Below are 25261 nucleotides of genomic sequence, written 5' to 3' on the forward strand. Positions count from 1 at the left end.
CTACCCTGCTTCTCTTTGCAATCTTCCTACTTGCCAAACAAGATTCACCATTTCCTAAAATCACCTTGTACCCCATTGCTCATGCTCACACTCATACTACGCTTCATCCATACCAATCCACTTTCAATTCCCTGAATTCTCCACACATCTTTAAGTGTCTCTGCCTTTGCATATGCTATTTCCTCATCCTGAAACATCTGTCCTTAGTCTTTCTAACCATTATAGGCTAACATTTACTTGAATATTAAATATTCTATATTGATGTCATCTTTCCAGCAGTGTTTCTCCTTGTCTCCCATTCTGTGTAGATGACTCAAGGATTCTCCAAAAGTACTCTATGTTTTCTTTCTCTCTAGTATTTTACCTGGTGATAATTGAATAAATAAATGAAAGTATACTGTCTGGAATTGCCTACTTCCTTATTCTTCCCGCATCTGTACAAAGTTAATCTTACTATCCTTGGAGGATCCTTATTTGCCACGCATCTGTGAAGACTTTCTTGACCATGCCAGATACAAGTGATTCCCTCCCTTTTTAAATCCCCTAACTACTTATTCAATAAATCATTTCCTGCTTTTATTTGGAAGTTATAGTAATTAGATTATTTCCTGTATTTCTGGAAGGTTTAGTGAATAGATTAATGAGGTTTTTTAAGTTAAATTAGTTTTATAATTACTTAAGTTTCTTTGTTAGAAAATCACACTGCTGGTGAGAATGTAGAAGAGTAGAGTATAGCTACATTAAAAAACAGTGGGATACTTTCTTATAAGGTAAGTATACATTTTCCATACAATCCAGGAATTCCAATCCTAGGTATCTAAGGAAGACAAATGAAAATATATGTTAGTACACAGAATGGTTCATAAATGTGCATAGCAACATTGTTCATAATAGCCCCAAGGGGTCCATCAGCTGGTGAATGATTAAATACAATATGGTATGTCCATATAATGGAACACCATTCTGTCATAAAAAAGAGCAGACTACTGAAGCATGCTACAATGTGAATGATCCTCAAAAACATTATGCTAAATGAAAGAAGGCAGATGTAAAAGACCACATATTGTATATTTCCATTTATGTGAAATGTACAGGATAGCACCTAGACACAAAAAGTACATTGGTGATTGTCCAGAGTCCAGAGTGGGAATGGGGATTGACTGAAATGGGAATGAGAGATCATTTGGGGGTGATGGAAATTTTCTAAAACTACATTGTGGTGATAGTTGCAAAACTCTGTACATTTGCTAATAATCACTAAATTTCATGGTATATGTTATACCTCATTAAAACTGCTAAAAATAGATAGTGCTGATAAGCTTGTACAAGCAGCTTTTATGTCTCAGTTTCAGTATTACTCTTTCAGAAGGGCCTTATCTGGAAACACTATCCAAAGTACCCCCTTCATAGTTTCTGTTGTTATATCCTGTTGATTTTCAATTATAGCAAGACCACAAACTATAACTCTTATTTATGTACTGGAATATTTGTTTATTGTGTTTTCTTCGATTGAAATGTAAGCCCCATGAGGGCAGGTACTTTATTTCTCTTGTTTACCGTTTTATTCTCACAACTTAGGACAGTATCTGGCACAAAGACATGTTTAACAGCCATTTGTCAAATATATGAATAAATAAATGAATGGACAAATAGATAAATGGCTAAGTAAATGGATGGCCAACACTTTCTTAGCAAGTTAGTTTTATGTATTTTTAGAAGACGCAGAAAATAACCTCCCATTCTCAGAGGAAAAAAAAAAAAAAGCAACAGAAGGCAAGTGGTATTTCCTCATGATCGGGAAAGCAGAATCACTTCCCCAGATCTGGCATCTGAGACTTTTATTCCCAAAGAGGACAAGTTGCCAGAACTGAGCACAGCCAACTTCCACCTCTTTTTCTTTAACCATCCCATGAACAAAGTGATTTTCTCTAGAGTCTAGATCCAATTAAGAGCAAGGGCAGCAGAGAGGAGAACACTGAGTGAAGCAATGTTAAAGATGTTTATGCACATTCCTCTGGGGGATACAGGAAGCTTTATTGGCATTCCGCCCCCTCCTTCTCTTTTTCACCCTCCTCCCCCACCTCTTAAAACTCCTTTGCAGAAGGCATCAGGACAAAGAAGCACCCGGCCTTCAGCTCAGGAACAGAAAATAAATACACTGGGAATACTCCATGGTCCCTGGCTGAATACAAAGCAGTGATTCAGCAAAGGAGCTGTAGCCTCAATGAAAACAGAGAGCCTGCACTGAACACAGCACCAGGAACAGAGAGAGAAAGAAGATACTAGCGTTGGGCAGGGGGGAGAGAGAACATCTAATGTCTTCACCATCTTTCCTTCCTGTGATGTCTCCCACAATAACAAGTTTAAATGCAATCGTAAGTTAAAGAAAGGGAATAGGAAATGAACTGATGATAATACTGCACAAAGGAATGGAGAATATACTGAGATGAAAAAGCATCAGTTTTCTCTAAAGTGTAAGATGAGAATGAACTAGAGTCTAAAACAGGTGGTAGAAATAGATGATTTAAAAAGGGAAAATAGAGAAAAATGAGTAATATCATTTATTGGTTAGATGAGAATGAATCAGGAAGCTGTGTTCCACTCATGTTCTATGGCCAGTGACTTCAATTATCTTGCTTAAAGAGTCTGAGCTTTATTTCCAATGTATATGGTGGGGATAATGTGCATGTGCTCTTTTCCTTCTTCACTAGGGTCTGGTGAGTACTAATTAGGGAGAGGACGTGACATGTTTTTAGAACTTTAGAGTGCTAGGTAAACAGAATGCTTTTTTGAAGTGGCTGTAAATTGTTGATGCTGAATAAACATTAAATCACACTCAAGTTTTGAGGCCGATAAAGAGAGAGCAGTTTATAGTTCATTGGGGAAAGATTTAAATTTCATTCCAGCATTTCTAAGCTAATGACAAAACACTACTAATTTTCCACAGCCCTACTTCTCCAAGGGGCAATTATCTGTGGGGGGAAAAAATCAGGGAAAGCTCTTACTCATGAAAGCTGAGTGTTTTATAACCAAGTGAGGGTCATAAAAAGATGCAGAGGATAGCAGTGTGTGTGTAAAACGTGAAACTCAGATGAGTACAAGGCAGAAATTATAAGGACTATCTCTAGGTTTTACATAGAGATTCAGTCTTACACAGGACAACAGAGGAGATATTGTGGATTAAATATCATGTTATTTACCCAATAAAATATACAGAACCTAGTAAGTCCAATACCCTAATAAGAGGTCTTAGAAAACCACGCTTTCCATTCTTCTGATTGATGCAGCTCTGTATGCGGCAAATAAGGCTGGGTGCCAGGTTAATACTCTACATATTAAGAAAACTTTGGGGAGTATGCCATTTTATTATAATTTCATTTATCCTATATGCAGACTTCCATTTTACTTACCTTTCAACTAGATTAAATACTGTAAATCACAGCTTTATTGATAGGAAAGCAGGTATTTGCATTACTCTTGAAAATGCCATGCCTAAGAGGCCAACTTCACTAATGAAAAGAAAGAGACTGGAGTCTGCCCAGCTAAACAAATTGCCTACTGTGAGGGGGCTTGGCACTGAGAGCTGGTGTGTCTAAATCAAAAAGGTTTTGCCAGGTCATCAACTCTAGAAATGCAATTATCACCCATAATCATCATGAAAGTAACTTCAAAAGAATTGCTCACCTTTGGTGTTTTCATTGGCCCTACAGGTTTCACCACCTCTTGGTTACTTATGACAGGGAAAAATGTCCAACAGATGTCCTATTGTCACTCCATACCTTCGGTCATATAGGATCCAGAGAATGGAGCATAGCAACAAACACACTCCACTCTGTACCAACCATTAAAATTATTATTGAGCACTTGCTACTTGTTCAGCTCTGTTCCAGGCAATATATGGGGCATAGAAAACAAGGCTTTATGGAAAGTATCCTCTAATAGGAAAACAGTTGATGATCCTCAGTAACTCAGATCTTTTCTGAACACTAGGTTCTCAGATTCACTTGCCAATGCGCAAACGTACCTGAGTACAGTAGACCTATCCTTACCTAGTGTAGAATGGTCTGCAAACTCTCTAAATAAGAGGTTGCTTTTATCATCAAACAAATTTTCTTGCCTCTTTGTAACTGAGGAATTGTCCAGTAAAACAAAATTTTAAACTATCATATATTCAGAAAATCTTTAATGCACTTTTCATTATAATAGAGTCTACAACAGATCTGAAAAACAGCAGTTTATTAGCACGTGAGATATAGGATGTCTCTACACAATGCTTAAGGTATATATGGAAGTCTGGACGCTTTGCAATGATTATGTAGTTTCCTAAGAGACTAGGGCTTGGGAACTGATTGCCTAAACCTTTCCTCTTGGCACCAAAGCTGAATGAAACTGAGACTTTATCCAAAAGGAATTGACTCTGACATATTTAGGACTTTGTTAGATAATTCTTAGGATCCCTTGTCATTATCTTTTAACAAGCTCCATTTTTATTTTAGCATCCACAGGTTTTCCATTGGGAAACTGTGACATTCTTGGAAATACTTTCACCTTTAGACACAGATAACCCACTTTGAAATGGGGCTATCTGTGTTCTACTGAAATCCTGATACCTGATCCTTCCCTCATCTGCTTGCCCCTAACCTGTCCCTGACTTTTCCTTTCTCCCTTTAAATCTCCACTTTTGTTTGCTTGGACTTTCTGAGCTCTTTCAAAACTATTACCCAAAATGCCACACTATGTAATTAAAAGTCATCTGGTTCCACAGACAAAGCCGTGCATCAATGCTTCTTTCACCATAAATACTGCTAAGGCAATGACATAGTAATTGGCTAAGTACCTGTCAGCTCAACAGGAAAGAGACTGGTTTTATACCCTGGTAATTGCTGTTTATGTATTTTAACAGTTGAACTTTTAGGTAGTCATTTTACAAAAACAGGATAAAATAAGGAAACATGCCTATGAAAAATAAGAAAGCAAAAATGCTGAAGTTGATGAAAGAGACCAGGTTCAGCGGGAGGTGGAAGCATGTTTTACCTATAGATGCCATTTGTTGGCTGACCTCATATTTAGTGACAGCAGACGTTATCTGAATTATAAGAACAGAAAATAAGACGTTCAAGTTCTGCTGCTTCATCACTTACGGAGAAGGCACTTGATATGAAAAGTAAGGGAGTGACCATTCCTCAATTTCAGAATAACAGATTTACCCACCAGCAAATAAAGTCCATGGTCACTGCTACCCCACTTCCATTCTAGTGGAGTTCATCACTAATGAGACTGCAGAGTCAGCAGAGGGAAGGTTTTTACATCAACTAGTGGGGAGATGACTGAGTCCTTCCAGGGCTCAGAAAGATTGGAGAGGTTCAAGGCCTAGTGTATCTAAGGCCTCGGTATAGGAAGAGAGCCAACAGGAAGCACAGATTTGGAGGTAGAATCATGTTTCACTCTTTGGGGCAGCAAATGACGTAATAATTTCAGCCATGTGGACCAAGAGTTTGAGACAGGGTGAAGATCTGAAGGTTAACATAAAAAATCTTGTTTTCAAAATTTTTCTTTTATTTATTTATTTATGTTTTACACTAGGTCCTTAGCTATTTTAAATATAGCAGTGTGTACATGTCAATTCCAAACTCCCAATCTATCACTCTCCCCGCCGCACCTTTCTCCCCTGGTAAACATAAGTTCATTCTCTTAGTCTGTGAGTCTGTTTTTGTTTTGTAAATAAGTTTATTTGTTTTCATAATTTTTAAATTCAGATGGCAGCAAGATGGCCACAGGGTGGACTTCAGGCAAAACTATGTTAACATGCATGCCAAAGTAATAGAGGTAGTCAAAAGATGTAAACAATGAGGTCACCATTTGACCTGATCGAACTCTATGAAGTTTCATGACTACAAAAGTATCTTTCTGAGATCAGATCTTATTTTGATATTCTTCAACACAGGAAGATACAACACCTGAGTAGATCTTCTGTTTTTATGAAATGCAGCCCCTCTCTCTTGACATGTTTGCAAATCCTCCAGTGGGAAGAAAGTAGTAAAGGTATGAATTTTAAAACCCACAGAAAAATGATTAGAGAATCCAGTTCTGAATGGAATTCTTCATAAGCAATCAAAGCTATAAAGGGATGCCAGCAAAAATAAAATATAAACATACATAAAATAAACTGGAGTAGAAATTCAGAATATCACAGAATAGTAGTAGTAGAGATATTGAGAAATCAACTTCAACCTTCTACTATATAAAGGGTTTTTTTTGTAATAATATTTCTCAGGGGCTTCCCTGGTGGTGCAGTGGTTGGGAACCAGCCTGCCAATGAAGGGGACACGGGTTCGAGCCCTGGTCCGGGAGGATTCCACATGCCGCGGAGCAACTAAGCCCAGGCGCCACAACTACTGAGCCTGCACTCTAGAGCCTGCGAGCCACAACTACTGAGCCCACATGGCACAACTACTGAAGCCCACTTGCCTACAGCCCGTGCTCTGCAACGAGGTAAGCCGCCACAATAGGAGGCCCATGCACTGCAGCGAGGAGTGGCCCCCGCTCACCACAACTAGAGAGAGCCCGCGCGCAGCAACGGAGACTCAACAAAGCCAAAGATAAATTAAATAAATAAATTTATTTTTAAAAAATAATAACAATAATATTTCTCAGTAGTGGTTACCTGTCCTCTGCTTAAATACAAAATGACTAAAATCTTACTTCTTCACAAGGAAATCTATTCCACTTGGCAGAATAGCAAATGACATTTATAAAATAAGCACACATATACCTATAGATACGTATATACAGTTGACCCTTGAAAAACATGTGTTTGAACTGCACGGGTCCACTTATACTTGTATTTTTTCAATAGTAAGTAGCACAGTACTACATAATCCTTGGTTGGTTGAATCTGCAGATGCGGATACAGAGGAACCAACTACACAGAGGTGGATTTTTGACTTTGCTGAGGTTCAGGGCCCCTAACCCACACATTGTTCAAGGGTAGACTATATAGAGCTGTCTGTAGGTATCCACAGAGGATTGTTCCAGGACCCTCCGTGGGTACTGAAATCAATAGATGCTCAAGTCCCTTATATAAAAATGGTATAGTATTGGCATATAACCTACACACATGTTCCCATATACTTTAAATCATCTCTAGATTACTTAGAATAACTAATACTATGTAAGTGCTTTGTAAATAGTTGTAAATACAATGTAAATGCTATGCAAATCATTGCCAATGCTTTGGCAAATTCAAGTTTTGCTTTTTAGAACTTTCTGAAATTTTTAAAAAGTATTTTCTATCCACAGTTGATTGAATCCATGGATGCAGAACCCACAGATATGGAGAGCCAACAGGAACTGGAGATCATTCTTATTTTATTCTTATAATAACCTTCTGGGATAAGAAGGTAAATATTATTATTATCCTTTCATTTCATAAATAAAGGTCTTGAGGCCCAGTAAGGATAAATGATTTGCCCATATTTACAAAGCTGGTAATTGATAGAGGTGATTGGAGTTAGGTCTCCTGGCTCAGAAGCTTGTTATTTCCATTATGTCATAAAAAAAAAAAAAGTTCATATTTTAAAAATCATTCAAACTGATTTGCTTATTTAAATTGATGTTCTGTTTAAAATATAAACTACCTTAAATTCTTTGCTTTTCTTTAATCTCTCTTTTCTTTCTTTCTTCCTTTCTTTATCTCTTTTTTTTTTTAATGAGACATGGTATAAACACACACACACACACACACACACACACACACACACACACACAAATAATGTTCCTTTTCATAGAAAGCTACGATTTGCCTCCCTATAGCTTGCACCAATTTTCACCTTATAATCCTGTCAACAAAGAAAATCCTTTTATCTTTGTGTCATACACATAGTAGAAAGTTTGCTTCCTATGTTTTTATCCAAATATTGAAGATGGCCAAAGACAACCACCATCAATCAGTTCTTTTGTCATGATTCTTCAATCAACTGAAACAAAAATCCAGCTCATTATGGACCCATAATCTGTTCATAAGTCTATCAGGAGAAACCTGTCAAAACACAGATACTCAGAGTGAATGGCATTTCCCTGATGTACCAATATGGAATTTTATTTGTTTTAAAGAAATTGATTGACCATGTTACAGTTTGCTCCCAGGGGATCCAGGTTGGCTCCTAGTGATCACTGCTTGCTTTTCAAAATATTCTAGCATTTAGACTTTTGCTGTCATTGTTGCTGAGTTAATATTATTTTCCCCTTTCACTTATAACTAAGACAATATTGTATGTCACCAATACTGTGAAACAGTTTTTGTTTTCTACAGGTTTTCAGATGTTAGTAATAGTATTTCTACAATCATGCTATCAAGTTATTTTAGTGACCTAGGTTTCATACATATGAGTCTCATAGCCGAACTTGTTTATATTACTCTAATCATTTCTTCATATGCCTTGGGTCTTTAACATTGAAAAGGATATAAAAACAGAATTATGATCATTTTCCTTGATAAAAAATTGAAATTTAATTTAAATCCTTATTCTTCTTTCAGTGGCCAGTTTCTCATCTTCACTAGGAATGCTAGTTAACAGATCACTAGATCTTTTGGTGACTGAGAATGAAAGAAAATAGAAATTTAGTCTGGAACTGAGATCACAAAGAATTGATTTTAATTTTTTAAGTTATTTCTCATTTAGCTAAGACAGTATTAATTTCTATTCTTTAATACAAGTAGAAAAAATGTTACAAGATTTTACTTTTTAGGGGCTATATGATAACAAAGATATAATAGAAACAAGAAATATTATGTCTCGCTTCTCTTACAAGATAATTTTAGCTGTTGCATAATGATTAATTAAAAATAAAACATATTAACCAAACCAATTAAGAAAGCGATCATGTGATACTTATATATTATATCTGTCCACATCCTTGAAAACCTGGAAAATTTGGTTTTCTGAAATAAACTTCCCCAATTATTAGTGCATCAAATTAATTAGGTTCCTATTAAAGTGTGCTATGACCCAAGTTCACAATAATTTTCACATTTACATTTTGTGTATGTAAATTTTATGTACATATAAAAGGCACATGTATGCTTTTACTTTCTATATATAATTATAAATATATGCTGAAAAAATTAAAAATAAAATAAAAATCTATACAATATAGATTAAGTACATTTGTGACACAAATTGTTTACACATAACAGATTCTGTATAAATACATACTGTTATTTTTAGAAGAACTGTATTTTGAATTGTTTTATTTTTATACAAGAATTAAGGCATTCATGCAAAAATATTTTTGTTTCCTAAACTATGACATTTATAAAATAATGTAGGAGTTTATTATTGTTTTTAATTTGAGCATATCATCATCTCATTTATAACATCATGCATTTCATCGGATTTACTCAACCATATTCAAAAACATAATGTCACTTTACCAGACCAACATCTTTGTTTAATAGGCAAGTGGGAATTATAACAATTTTGGAGTTGAAGCTATGGAGGCTAATTCCCAACTTTCTATAGACAATAGGTTTTGTGGAACTAAAGTCTAAATCTCTTGATGTTCAATCTAGAAATTTCTCTAATCTAGTAATATCCTATTGACTTTAGGCAGTTCCTTGTCATGGTGATGATATTAGATACTAGTTCATCAGATTACAGCCACAAAAGATACACAGAAGAATAGAGGTCAACAAGAAAGTCAAAGAAAAATCCATTCATCTGCTAAGTTAATGATTCAGCAACAGAAAATGCTGATCGTAAGATATGCTCATGCAATTGCACCATGAACATACACAAGAAGACAGCAATCTTTGGTTATCTCAAGATGAAGATCAGCCAGAAACTGGCAGCTGTATGTGGCTTAAACCCCATAAAATAAACAGCCCTGATGTAGATAGGGTAGAACAAGGTGTGACTGAAGAAACACAAAGATTAGAAATAAGGAAACCAATTATTTTTCCCATTTAGTATTTTCACGTGTATTTTGGCTATTCATGACTTAGTACTGAACTGCATCACTTTCGTTGTTATCTTTTGTTCCTATCAAGGTAGCGTGGCAAACAGTAGCATGTCTAAAGCACAACTTGAGAAAGGATGTTACTAACTTAGATAACTTCAAGATATAAACATTCAATATAGAAACGCATCATCAAAAATTATAAAGGAATAAATATTAACGCATTATTGTATGAGAAACTGGGTTGCATTTTCCCTCTGACCTAATACAAATAATGCCCTTGTGCATTATGGCAAGATGCACAAAAGGGAATTTGGGATTATTACAAAGCCCACTGTACATTCAAGTTGGAATTTCTCCAGGACTGAGTAATGAACCCTACACTGCAAAACTCAGGTAAGCATCATTGCTCAGTATGAATAATTACTCTGAGTCAAATGAATGTGAGTGATCTGCCCCTTGCCTCATTTCACAACAAAGTAGAACAGCTCAGGTGAATATACCTGTTGCACAACAATCCTGCTCCCAAATCCCCAACTTAGCCCCTGAAAGTCCACAGCCACCGCTAGAGGGAGAAAGTCTCAGCAGTTCCCGGAAAGTATATCCCTTTTCTTACAGCTCCCTGCGAGGCTGAGCTCACTCTTCAGGCAGTGGACATGCCTCACATCAGGAGCACTGAGTGACTCTTAGCTCTGTCAGAGCTGCTAATCTGTCAGAGGAAGGAGCATAATTTGTCTGGGCCCCTGTGACTGAAGCTTTGGGATTCTCCTAAAAAAAAACCCTATTTGACATTCTCTAGAAGGCCATCCTCAAATAGAGTAGCTGCAACAGGGAATGTTCAAAGTATCTCCAGCCAAACCCCCAATCCACCCTACTAATGATCAGAAGAGAATCAATCTCTTGTTTTACTATGTCTTTTTCAACCACACATCCACAATCACTCCAGGGGTGGTTGATTTCACCACTAACATAACTTCCTTCATCCACGTCTCCTAATTTATTTCCTCTTTTATAAATAAATTTCTGCTCTGCTTGATTTATAGTATGACTATCCCTCTCTGTTCAATTCAGTGAGCAAATATTTATCTGAGCACCTGTAGGTACTAAGCTAAATTCTGGAATGGAAAGGTAAAGTAGATGAAACACCTGCCTTTGAAGGGCTGATAGTACATCTGAAGCAAGATACAAGTGAATATAATTTTTAAGTGTAGTAAATGCTACGTTGAGGTATGCATATACTGCAGTTACCTCATTTCTGGGTATATTTTTGAAGGAAACAGAAATAGTATCTCAAAGAGACACCTGCACTTCCGTATTCTTTGCAGCATTACTCAAAACAGCCGAGATATGGAAACAACCTAAGCATTCACTAATGTATGAATGGATAAAGAAAGTATGAAACCTATACCTATATATCTATATACACACAATGGAATATTATTCAGCTATAAAAAAGAAGAAAATCCTGCCATCTGTGACAATGTGAATAAACCTGAAGGACTTTATGCTAAGTGAAATAAGCTAGGCAGAGAAAAATAAGTTCTGCATTATCTCACTTATATGCAGACTCTAAAAAAGTCAAAGTCAGAGAGGCAGAAAGTAGAATGGTGACTGTCAGGGGCTGGAGGGGTGGCAGAAATGGGGAGATATTAGTCAAAGGGTACAAACTTTCAATCATAAGATGAGTAATTTCTGGGGATCTAAAGTACAGCATGGTGACTATGGTTAATAATGTCGTATTGTATATTTGAAGTTTGCTAGCAGAGTCGATTTTGGGTGTTCTCACCACACTCACACGCAAAGATAACTATATGAGGTGACGGATATGTCAATTAGCTTGATTTTAGTAATCATTTCACAATTGGTACATATATCAAATCATTCTTCTGTACACCTTAAGTATATGGAATTTTATTTGTCAACTGTATCTCAGTTAAGCTGAAGGGGAGGTATGCAGAGAAGCTATCAGCAATAATAAATATGGTACTTAGCCCACTTTGGGAAAATTACAGAAGATTACTTGAATTAGATAGCACCAGAACTAACCTTGAGCCTTGAAAGAGCGGCAAAGAGGCAACCTAGCAAAGAAGTATGGTGGGAGGGGTGGAGAGGCAGAAGAGGTTCCAGGCAGAGAGAGCATCATGAAGAAACGTAAGAATCAGCATTGTGTGTGCACACACACTAGCATGCTCATGAGCGCCAACTGTAAGTGGTTCTGAACTAGTGGACCCAGTGAGGTAGCAGGTCATGGAGAGTTATCCAAGCTAAGGAGTTCTGCCTTCATGTTGTAGATGATGAGAAGCCTTTGAAGGATCTGGTGACATTTCTAGATTGATACTGGAAAACAACATGTCTGGGATAGTCAGGTGAGCTCGGGTCCATGGTTCTGCGAACTACCTGGAGTCTGGAAGGTCTAAGTAGTGTCAATTCCTACTTCATTTCAGATGCTTGTCTTCATCTTTACCTCACAAAGCTGGACCAGGTTTTATGATCCTGAACTTATACAGCAAGAGTTTAAAAAGATGGGGCTCAGCACTCTGACTTGCATCTCCATGTCACCCCTTGTTACAATAGCTTTGACACAGAGCTTCAGTTCTAGGGACTACATCCCTCTCTTTTACTCCTTGACCAAGTTACCTATCTTGGTAATATGTCTGAGGAATATCCCTTATTACTGAGTTCTCTGCCCTGTTCAAGCCAGCCCTTAAGACAAGGACTCTGTTTCTTCTCTGAGCCTCAGTCTTGAGGCTGAGTCTCTACTAGGAGCTGACAGAACTCCCTGTAACACTGCCTGCCTCCATGGGGAGCTCACAAAAAGCTGCTGACCTGTTATTTTCCCCTTACCGTGCTCTGCCCTTTTTCTTTGTGTACCATGTCGTACCTTCCTTGGCTCCGCCACTCACCTGCTAAGAAAGCTTCATGAGACCTTGTCCTGCATGTCACACCAGAAACTCCCCAGGCACCTGCAGTAGTGCCTCTGCCATCCCAAGAGACAGGTCTAGATCTATTTCCAGTTCCTCCCAATTTAACACAATCAGTCTCAATTTTAGCCAAAAGTAACTTTTGTACAAATTAGAAAATAAAACTTCTACCTTCCTGAAAGAATTTGATACAATCTACAGTGTCTGCAATGGGTAGAATACCCTTTGAGCCTGTGCAAAGGAGAGCCTGCCAACTGAGACCACAACCTCACTGAAGCTAGTCGGGTCTCCAAGAGGGACAAATCATAGGAGACTAGCATAATTTTTTAGGGGGGTAAAAAATGGCATATCATGACCTCCTAGAGAAATGGAAATAAAAACAAAAATAAACAAATGGAACCTATTGAAACTGAAAAGCTTCTGCACAGCAAAGGAAACCATAAACAAGGCGAAAAGACAACCCTCAGAATGGGAGAAAATATTTGCAAATGAAGCAACTGACAAAGGATTAATCTTCAAAATTTACAAGCAGCTCATGCAGCTCAGTATCAAAAAAAAACAAAAAAACCCAATCCAAAAATGGGCAGAAGACCTAAACAGACATTTCTCCAAAGAAGATATACAGATTGCCAACAAACACAGGAAAGAACGCTCAACATCATTAATCATTAGAGAAATGCAAATCAAAACCACAGTGTGATATCATCTCACACTGGTCAGAATGGCCATCATCAAAATCTCTACCAACAGTAAATGCTGGAGAGGATGTGGAGAAAAGGGAACCCTCTTGCACTGTTGGTGGGAATGTAAATTGATGCAGCCACTATGGAGAACAGTATGGAGGTTCCTTAAAAAACTAAAAATAGAACTACCATACGACCCAGCAATCCCACTACTGGACATATATCCTGAGAAAACCATAATTCAAAAAGAGTCATGTACCATAATGTTCATTGCAGCTCTATTTACAATAGCCAGGACATGGAAGCAACCTAAGTGTCCATCGACAGACAAATGGATAAAGAAGATGTGGCACATATATACAATGGAATATTACTCAGCCATAAAAAGAAACGAAATTGAGCTATTTGTAATGAGGTAGATAGACCTAGAGTCTGTCATACAGAGTGAAGTAAGTCAGAAAGAGAAATACAAATACCGTATGCTAACAAATACATATGGAATCTAAAAAAAAAAAAAAAGAAAGAAAGAAAGACAAAATCGTTCTAAAGAACCTAGTGGCAGGACAGGAATAAAGACGCAGATGTAGAGAATGGACCTGAGGACACAGGGAGGGGGAGGGGGAACGGTAAGCTGGGACGAAGTGAGAGATTGGCCTGGATTTATATATACTACCAAATGTAAAATAGATAGCTAGTGGGAAGCATTTACATAACACAGGGAGATCAGCTCAGTGCTTTGTGACCACCTAGAGGGGTGGGATAGGGAGGGTGGGAGGGAGACACAAGAGGGAAGAGATATGGGGATATATGTATATGTATAGCTGATTCACTTTGTTATAAAGCAGAAACTAACTTACCATTGTAAAGCAATTATACTCCAATAAAGATGTTAAAAAAAAAAAGTTTCAGGAAGAGAGTCCTATTGCATTGAATGTGATTGATGTAGTGCCTGACATTGAGTAGATGATCAGTAGATATTTATTGACCACTGGCTAACTCATATTTCATTTTCTTTCCTTTCTTTGCTTTAAAAATAATATTTATTCATCATAGATAATTTGGAAACATAAAAGCATGAGGAAGAAATTAAAAAATAGCTTACAATTTCAAAACAAAAAAAGGCATATCATGTTATAACATGAAAACCAAGAAGATAATTTTCAGCTCTTTATTTGGAATAAAGATCTCTGACATGAGAAATAGGAGACATGAATCTAGTTCTCAAATGGTCACTTGAATCTTTAGACAACCAACTAAATGTTTCTCCTCTCAGTTACATCTCTTTAAAGTGAGATGAGACTGCCTGATCTCCAAGGACTTTCCTATTCTAAATTTCTACAAATCTACCCTATAGTAATTAACAAATTCTGAAGCAAAGTGTTTTCTTCAGCGAAGGTTAATCACTCATTAACTTGAGATTATGTTTTGATTACAGGTGACTATAAAAATGTGTTCACTCATCCTGCACTCCTGATAACAAACTCAACTATAAGATACATATGACTTTAAAGGACTTGAAAAGAAATGGCCGTCTTAGACCAAATGGCCAAACTTAACCATAGAAATAAAAATAAAAAGCTTATTTTATTGTTTTCTAATTTTATAAAAGTTATTTCCTACTGTGAATATAATGATAATAATCTTATTAAGAGCTTACATTTTATAGTTTACAGAACACTTGGATACATAGTATCTCATCTGATCATAAAAATAGCTTGCATGCGTAGTAGGCCAAGTAACTATCACTTTTACTTATTTAATAGATCAGACTATTTCAGGATGTTTAGATCTTGGTCTTCTGACTACAGTCAGCCCTCTGTATCCATGGATTCTGCATCCACGGATTCAAACCAACTGCAGATTGAAAATATTTGGAAGAAAAATTCCAGAAAGTTCCAAAAAGCAAAGCTTGAATTTGCCAGAGCACTGGCAACTATTTACATAGCATTTACATTTTATTTACAACTTTTTACATAGCATTTACATTATATTAGGTATTATAAGTAATCTAGAGATGATTTAAAGTATACTAGAGCATGTGCATATGTTATATGCAAATACTATGCCATTTTATACAAGGGACTTGAGCATCTGCAGATTTTGGTATTGAGGGGGGTCTTGGAACCAATCTCCCACAGATACCATGGGACAACTCTACTTGTTGAACATTCTGAACTTATATCCTTGATAAAAATCCTTTATCTTTGACATAAACACTTGACTATTAGTTTCATGTAGACATCATCATGTAGAGTTGAAATGAATTCTACAAACATCTAGCTAATATTTTGAAAATCATACTTGTGGCAGATATGACAACATAAGTACACAGAAGTAAGCCTGTTTGAATAAGACCAAAGATATTTTCCTTGACTAAATATAGTCTCTTTTCTCCCTTTAAAAAGAAAATCTAGAACTGTTTTGTATCTTTTGTGTCTTGCCTAACATAAATGAAAGAGCGAACACAAACAACAGGATTTAAAAAGTCAAGCTTTAATGCTATTTCAAGAGATATTATGTAAATTGGAACCACATTAAAATAATATGGATTATTTTAACATCCACTCCATTTTCCATGACATCGTAGGGATGAGATTGTGTGGTAAGGAAATGGATCTATGAGGATCTCTTTCCTCTCTCTCAATTGAATTTGCACATCTTTGCTGTTGAAATATTTCCCAAACCACACACATGACTATATTTTTTTACTACACGTCTAGTAAGTGCTGCCCTGAACATGGTTTGTAAAAGAGATTTTTCAACCAGTAAAGGAGCAGTTCTCAACTCAGTGTACATATCAGAATCATTTTTTAAATACCTATGTCCAAGCCCCACCCCAAACTAATTCAATCAGAATTTCTGAGAGTAGGGAATATGTGGCTTCATTGTTTTTTAAAAGACCTCCAGTAGAGTGTAGCATGCAGCCATGGTTGTGAACTCTCTACAGCAGCATTTCTCCAACTTTAATGTGCTTATGAATCACTTGGGATCTTGTTAAAATGCAGATTCTGATTTTGTAGGTCTGGAATAGGCCCTGAGATTTTGGGATTTAGCAAATGACTATATGATACTAAAGATGCTCATCTACAGAACACACTTGTAGCAGCAAGAGTTGGTGGTTCTCAAACTGTGGCTCGGTCCCGCAGCATCAGCATCATCTGAGAACTTGTTACAAATGTAGATTTCAGCACCTACCGGAGAACTGAATCAGAAACTCTGAAGGTGGGGGCCAGGTAATCTTCATTTTCACGAACACTCAAGGTAATTTGGATACACCTTCAAGTTTGAGAAACTCTGGTCTAAAGTCTAAACAACTGGCTACATGTAGTTGAAAAACCACTAACACTTTATGCTTTATGTAGCAGTTTACAATTCACCAAAGTGAACTACTTTAACCTCTTGTGGGCTCTTTAAAACAATCCCATAGAGTAACTAAAATAGGTAATTTCATCATTTTTTAAATGAAACTGAAGTTCAAAATATTTAAGAGACATTCTCAAAGTCATGTAGCATGCAAGGATAGATCCAAAATTAGAGCCTAGCTTTTCTGAGTTGTACAAAGTAACAGGCAGGATATTCACAGGAGAACAGGGCCAATGGCCATAAACTGTGGCCTGAAAGGGCAGGCTCTCTTGGGCTCAGGTGATGACAGTGAGGGGTACCAGCACACAATCAGGCAACCTCCTACCAGGTGAGTCACAGACATTTGTACTTGGAGCTCCCAAAGACCACAGCAAAATGCACTAATCCTTCTTCTGCCCGAGTCTGCTGTTATGTGGAACCAGCCTCAAGAAACACAGATGTTTAACCCTCACCAACTGATTTAGTGGATGAGTCAGTCATTTTTGGTTGTTCACACTCCACGATTCTAAAAATAATTCATTTGAAGTCAAATTACCTAGAACAACCACCTTAACTTGTGTTGTATGTATGTGTTTCATACTTAGAGACACACAAATTACCACAGTTTGTATTTGTCACATGAGATTTGTCTGCTGTGTTCCTCAGGACATAAATGAACAGCAAGTGACATTAAGTGCATAAACATCCTTTTAAAAACGTATACAATCTGCCATATTCTTAGACAAGATATAGCACACTTTACTCCATTATTTACCACGTATATTTGATAAAGGACTTAATGGGCAATGAACAGTCCTTAAAGTATCATAATAACCTAAATAAATTTTGATTACCTTTAGTGAGTTAACTACAGAAAAAGAAAACTTCATAACTGTCTCAAACGCTCCCTATAGACCCATGCCCACAAAGTTTGTTTTCAAATAATGAATAATTATAAGTGGTAGAGAAATCACATACTGTGTCAGGAGTTTGTTTGATTGTTGACAGTTTCTTTGTGAATGTAGGCGTGCCAGATGCTTTAAAGAAGAGAAGCCATTTTTCTCTTAAAAGTTGCACAAAATTTTTACATTTTACTGTCAAATAATCACATCTTTTTAATGTTTTTGCTTTTTCTCCTACTGTAGAAACAAGGAAATAAAAGACCAAAGATTTTGAAAAACTAAAAATTTAACTATTTTAAACTTAGGTACTTAGTTTCTTATACCTAACACTTATTAGGTACATTTACATTTAAATGGTAAAAATGTTATCACCATAAAAGGTATTATAATATCCTGAAAACATCAAATAGGGTCAGAATTGTGAAATAAATGCAACTTCAATGCCCCCAATTTTAAATATTTAAAGTCACAGCACTAGTGTGGACCCTCTGATTTTACCACATATGCAGTTACGCAATATGTCCAGATATGCAGGTATATATAATTTTTGGAGTTACCTTATGAGCAGATATATTGGGATTGATTATTTTATAATGATCTTTCCAGACATATGCTGCTAATATTGAAAATACAGTTAGTGGGACTATTAAAAATGAAATTTTAAAGGTCAGATTGGAAGACTATTTTCACTTTTCCCTTAATTTATCACAAGAGTTACATGGTTTCAAGCTGCCAAGATTAACCAGGAAGTGAATCCCTATGGGAGCCTGGGTACAAGGATAGAGGGTTGGAAGGACCAGTGCTAGAAACTTATCCAGTAATTGATGAACTACTACACTTGTGCGGGGGTGGCAGTGAGGCAGGTGGGCTCCGTTCAGAAAAGCAACTGAGACTTCCGCACAAGTAAAGTCCTGTGGGTAACTGTGTCTCATACTTTACTGTGCAAACAAATGGAAATGAAGATTCTGGTTCAGTAGGATTTAGGAAGGCACTCCAGGAGCTGCTGCGGCTGCCACTGGTCTGTGAATCACACTTTGATCCTTTGCCTTTGAGATGGAAGACGGTACTGTGGTTTCCTTTAACTCTTAAAGGATCTCATAAAGGTGCTCATAAAGATCTAGAATCCCTTCTGGGAAACAACAGGGTTAGGTTGGTATACATGAGATTATCTTTCTTTCCACCTAGTTTTATCACCTTCATTCTAGAGTCTTTCTTTTCTTTCTTCCAAAAGATAGAAATTACAGAGTAAGACCCCAAGACTAGTATATACTGTCCTATCAAGATACACATTTACATCAAAGATCATAATTATACAAAAGTAAGCATCGATTCCCCCCAAAAAACACTTGTTTCATGGAAGTAAGGCAGTAAAGGTAAATGTTTTGGGGACAGTCGGCCAAACTTCTGTCACTGGACCACCAGAATTACAAACCTCCCTTCTTTCCTGTTGCCATTTCAGATCATTCAGGGCCACAGACTCACTGAGACAGGATTTTTTTCCCCTTGCCATTTCACTTTCTCAGTGCCAAACATCTACTGTGGCTTCCAACGAATCAAGTTCTCCTTCCTCTCCTCCCCTGGAAGCTCATGCTCCCAGTAAAATGTCAAGAATAAAGTGGAAGCAAGGCTTTCCCAGGCTAGACTTGTAAACAGAAAGCAAGAGTGCCAATCTTCACCAGAAAACTGACCCACAAAGCTTACTGGATTCAGTTAAAGAGATTGAGAAGAAGGTCAGCTACGAAAAACAAAGGGAACTCTCTCCATAGTTACTTCCGATAGAGCTCCACCAACCCAGAAATAAAGCCTTGTCCAAGGCAAAGGAAACAAAAAAGAGGGCACATTAGGTGAGGTCTGGGAAAGCAATGGGCTCTCACAGGTGACTTCTCTGCATGCTCTGTTTGTCTATCTTCTCTTTCCCAGGGAATGACTGCTTCTATATTTATTCTCTGTGCTCACTACCCACCCCATTTCCATACTGCAATGTCTACTAAAGTGTAAAGCTTAAAAACTCCATTTCTTTTGAGCCATAGACACACAGAAGCACATATATCATATATAGATATTTATGTAGTAAGACTGCCTCTCATAGACACAGAGTTGTATGCATACAATGTACGAAAATATAAGAATACCTTCTTTCTTCTAAATTAACATTTACATGCTTATCTAACTCTTTGATAACTACAGCTTAAGATATAGGTGATGCTGACTTAGAAAGACCTTACAAAGTTCATGGACATTAACATAAAAACTTATACACCCAGAGTATTCACTTTTCCCATATTCATTCTTATAATCAGTGAAAACAAATCTTGCTAAGAATAGCATACATTTATATAGAGTGCTTCACTTGTAAAGGGTTAATGATGTTAGGGAATATGAATGCTAGCAGTTGACATGGCATGCTTATGTGTTTGCGAAAACATTTTCTGCATCATGTCCAAATCCCTCTGCAAACAGATAAATTACTCTATAAATCTTATTACTCCATGTGGATAAATCACACATGCAGGTTTCACAGGGCTGGAGAGAGCTAGAAGGGAAAATATGCTTCGGATGGTAGGATCTTTGGGATTCATAATCACGCAATGCTCAGGAAATGAAGACAGGAGCACTTACACGTTAGGATTTTCTTAGTTTTTATACTCCGCAGCAACATACACACACCACAACACACAACCCACACATCCCTCTCTAACAAGGCAAGAGATCCCAAAGCAGGACACTGTGACAGCCAACCAAATTTATTTCTGAGAAAAGGAAAGAAAACTTTGCTGCTGTAGGCAGCTCTGCTATAGAACGGCTCCCCGATGCCCCAGGGTTTATGCACTATCAGCTCCTTGCACACAGATTAGATGCTTCTTTTCTATCAGATACTGCTTTTTATTGCCACAACGAACAATATTAGCCAGATAGACAGACTGACACTAGGTCATTTCATTTGGATGAAATGAGATTTTAAAAGATCTCCAAGGAGAACATTTTCTTTCATTATTCATTCATTCATTCATTTATTTATTTATTTATTTATTTATTTATTTATTTATTTATTTATTTATTTATTTTTAGTATCTGATAGAAATTCAAGGAAAGCTATAAAAAAAGGACAAGGAGTATATGCAGTGGATGGCGAGGGGAAAGAGAGAAAAGAAACACAGGAAAACAGGCTAGCAGCTCTTTAGAAACAGAATTATGGCTAGGTTCCATCTGAGTTTCTCCAGCTCACTGTCCCTTACAGGGGTCAAACTCCAAGGACTTGGGACTCTTCCTTTCCAAATTTCAATCCCAAATTATATTTCGGAGTTTAACAGAGCTGCATAGAGATAAGACGCTGAGGTCAATAATCAATTTGAAATATCCATTTAATGCCAGGTTAATTCTTTCCTAACCTCTGTGCTTAACACTCCTATTCTTAAATATTAGCAATTCGGCAAGTTCCTTTTTTTTTTTTTCCTTCTGTTCATTCTTGTGTTGATTTCTATCCACATTCCAGAAAAGGCTCAGTAATCAACCAAAGTTCTAAGATTGATTTATTGCCCTCCATGTCAATTAGAAGATCCTTATGGAAAGTCTCCTATCCAAACTATTGCTGGGGCAGAGCGAGAGCCTTTCTGTACGTATCCACACGTACAAACACACATACACCACGGAGAAGGCAATACTGTGTACCACTCTCTGAGCGCCATAATTCAACAAACTCTTCTTTCTCAGTTAAGCAACCCCAACAAAACTCTTAAGTACAAAGCATCTGCAATCACAAAAGCAAAAATACTGCCCGAATGTCACTAACACCATGGATGAAATTAGCCTTTCTCAGCAAGAGAAGCAAGATCCTAGGAACGAAACAACATTTAACCAACCCTGCTGATCCTTGACAGTGACCAGAATCCCCTTGAAATTTGCTGGCAGATACCTCGACCAGTCTGTAAAAGGCGCGCGCACACACACACACACACACGCACACACACAGCACAAGCCTGCAGCATCAGGAGCTGGAGTTCACGGAGAACACACACACTCTTAAGCGCCACAGAAAAGTTGCCCGAAAGCCCTACCTGAGGATGGCCGTGTCCCCCTGCCTCACGGTGATGTTGTCGGTGCCTCGGTTAAAATCCACGCTGCGAACGGGCAGTCCTGTGGGAAGAAGGCAGAGCAATCTCAGTAGGACCAGCGGCAACTGTTTCCGATCAGGCTGAACTCTGGCGACCATGGTGGCCACGCCGAGGTGCGGGTCGCGGGCTACTCTGGAGGACGTGCGTGGGCCTGCTGCTCGCCGAGAGGGCTTTACAAACGGAGGGCTTTCATCCACGGCAAAGGCGTAACGGGCTTTGCCAATTTGTGGTCCTTTCCACTTTGCCTCTCTCTTTCCCTCGCTCAGTCTCTTTTGCCTCTGAGACTCAACAAAGCCCTCAAAAACCCGAGAAGAGGTGGGGAAAAGTCAAAGAAACAAAATTTGAAAGGAGAGAGTACAAAATATAAAACCCTCTAGAAAAGATGAAGAGAAGGCGGCCAAAAAGAAGGTGTTCTCTGGTCTCTCTGTGGCTGGATGCTCCTTTGCCAGCGTCTGAGCTGAGCCTCTTGCCTCCGTAACCCACTTTCCCGGTGGGCGAGGGAGCCGGCACCCAGCCTGCCAGCGAGTGTAAAGAAACCCACACAGCAGCGGCAGCAGCCCAGAGTCTCCCTCCCCCTCCTCCCCTTCCTGTTTCTCCCTCCAGTCCCTCCCTCCCGCCCTCCCTCCGCTTGGCACCTCCCCCGCCCGCCGCGGATTCCAACAGCCCCTCGGAGTCATCCCCTCTGCCCTCCCCTCAGCGTGGCCCCTCGCTTTCCACAACTGCCCCCTTCAGCAGCCGCCAGCCTCAGTGAAAGCCTGATGCGCCTTTAGGTTGTCAGGACAACAGCTCCATCTGAGGCCTGGCTGATTTCCTTAAGAAGAGGGAATGGAGCTTGGAGGTACCGTGCAAGAGAAAGGGGAAAAGGAGAGGGACTCAAGCTCTAAAACAACAGGAGAAAGAGTCCAGGGAAGGAGAGGCAAAGAGTGAGAAAGAAGGAAAAGGGAGAAAAGAAGAGAACACCAAGAGAAGGCAAACCTTGACAGATGGAGGGAGTGAAACAGAGAAGGACAGGAAAGCCTGAGGGAGTGAAACAGAGAAGTACAGGAAAGCCTGAGGGGTGGAGGGGGACCAGTGCTGAAAGATGGGATGAGGAATGCAAAACAGAAGAAACTTGACAGTGGAGTCTAAGATGAAAAGCCAAAGTCGATTTCAAAACTAAATATTCCTCCAACTGTCTTTTCATACCCACATCTTGTTCATTCTTTCCTCTCTCTTTCACGGGATTAATAAGGTTTATTTTCTCTCCTTCCTTTATCCCCTCCCCCTCTTGGAGCCCCCTTATGAAAGATGGATTGGACACAATGCTGGTATTGAGTGGTCTGAAGTGTGAATGCTCGGTTTGTCTTTTCCAAGTGCCAGCCTCAGCAGCTGATCCCTGATCCCTAAATCAACTTCACTCTCCAGGAAACCCTTACTCAGTCCCACACATGAGGAATGGTATTAAGGATTATTGTTTCAACGGCACGTTGCTGTTGCTTCCCAAATTTTTACTGACACTTGCTTCTCAAAATGCAAGGAAGGAGATTCGTATATCAGAAAGCTTGTCACTTACAGGGTGACACTAAGGCTGCATAGAGCACTGCAGTGAATGGAAGACAGGTTACCATCATTTGTCATTCCTTCTACTCCATGAGTCAATCCAAGTGATAAGGGCCATCAGGGGCCTAGGGTGTTAGTCACTCATGTGAGAGCCCCCAACGATTAGACATCTCCCTCAGAACCCATGCTGAGCATAAAAGATGGAAATGGACCAACCCAAAACTTTTTGTTTCCTTTAATTTTATTTACTGGAATAGTTAAGGCATTCACATGGTGCGAAAATCAAGTGATACAGAATGCTGTAGAGTGAATTGTAGTTATCTGTCCTATCCCTGTCTTTTTTTTTTTTTTTTTTTGCAGTACACGGGCCTCTCACTGCTGTGGCCTCTCCCGTTTCGGAGCACAGGCTCCGGACGCGCAGGCTCAGCGGCCATGGCTCACGGGCCCAGCCGCTCCGCGGCATGTGGGATCCTCCCGGACCGGGGCACGAACCCGTGTCCCCTGCATCGGCAGGCGGACTCTCAACCACTGCGCCACCAGGGAAGCCCCCTATCCCTGTCTTTAGGCAACCCATTTCTCCTATGTGGCGGCAGCAAATATTTCCAGGTTCTTATACATCTTTCCCTAAATATTCCATGTCCATACAAGTAAATGCACAAATACACATACACACACTCACATATTATGCTCACCCCTCTTATTTACACAAATGATTAGCCAAGGACATTTGAAAAAAAGGCATATGTTTAGGAATCGTTATCAAACTCCACCAGAGTACAAGCCTAAGGAGGCTCTTACTGTGCTGACACCTACCTTGCCCACACCAGAATATTCAAAGAGTTTATCTGCTACATTTTATCAACTTAAAAGGTAGATTCACTCTTACAGATTATGTGAGGAAAGGAAGGAAGACCTTTTGTTTTCTTAAGAAAAGAACTTGAAGGATTGGAATCCAAACTGTCACAAATTCAAGATTGGCGGAGTTCAATTAATTTTGTTTTTACTACGCATTAAATTTATATAAATCAAGTTGTTTTATATTGAGGCTAATAGAGTTCCAGATAATAAACCAATAATGTTTTACCACTAATTTGTAACTGAGCTGTTTAAAACTCGGGACCCATTTTGCCAAGGGAAAAAAAAAATGGTTAAGTGCTGGTTGAACAACAAAACACATAATTCTGTGGTTCCCAGTATCAATGGGAAAATGAGCTTCGAGTGCCAAATGGAGATGGGAGGATTACATAACTCTATGCCGAGAGTGCAAGGAAAAGAGCACCCATCCCCACCCACTGCTGCCAACAAGCTTCACAATCCCTGGCAGGATTCTTCTGAGCTTTTAGAGATGAAGGTTTGGCTTAGACAAAGGTTTAAATATAACATTTTTGGGGGTGGGTGGTGTTTGTCCCATGTTAGGAGGAAGAAAGAAAAAAAGGACCGGGGCTACTAGAACATCTGTTTCCTCTGATGATGGCAGGTGAATGACATGACCCTGCAAGGAGAACTAGATACTGAAGGGAAGGATCAGATATATCAAGGGTGTGAAAATTCTCTCGCATCAGTGGACTATACTTTGAATGAAGAAAGAAGGAGGTTTTTCCAGGGCAAGGAGAAAGTATGGTGGGGTGGTAGCATATTGTTTGCGGTAGATGCCTAGACATGTTTGTTGACTACTGCCTATACCTGTAATCTCAAGTTACCTGTAAGACTTGTCTGGTCCTCGGACAAAGCATAAAGTTTAACATATTGGTGTACAAAATAATTCACACCAAAGTAATAGGAATGTGAAATCTGTAGCAAATCAA

The 25261-nt window shown here is 38.5% G+C and overlaps 1 protein-coding gene across 2 annotated transcripts in view; it reads right to left on the minus strand.

Moving 5' to 3' along the window:
• The window catches only part of LSAMP (limbic system associated membrane protein), a gene marked incomplete at its 5' end in the record, with an annotated part of 646055 nt that extends 624040 nt beyond the window's left edge, over positions 1–22015 (minus strand). For both annotated transcript variants that reach the window (XM_082840216.1, XM_082840215.1), the window contains one exon: positions 21861–22015. In XM_082840216.1, the coding sequence (XP_082696342.1) occupies positions 21861–22015 (155 nt within the window). The remainder of the gene's footprint in view (positions 1–21860) is intronic.
• Positions 22016–25261: the final 3246 nt, after the last annotated feature.

Source organism: Leucopleurus acutus (genome assembly GCF_964270905.1).
Source record: "Leucopleurus acutus genome assembly, chromosome: 5".
Lineage (NCBI taxonomy): Eukaryota > Metazoa > Chordata > Mammalia > Artiodactyla > Delphinidae > Leucopleurus > Leucopleurus acutus.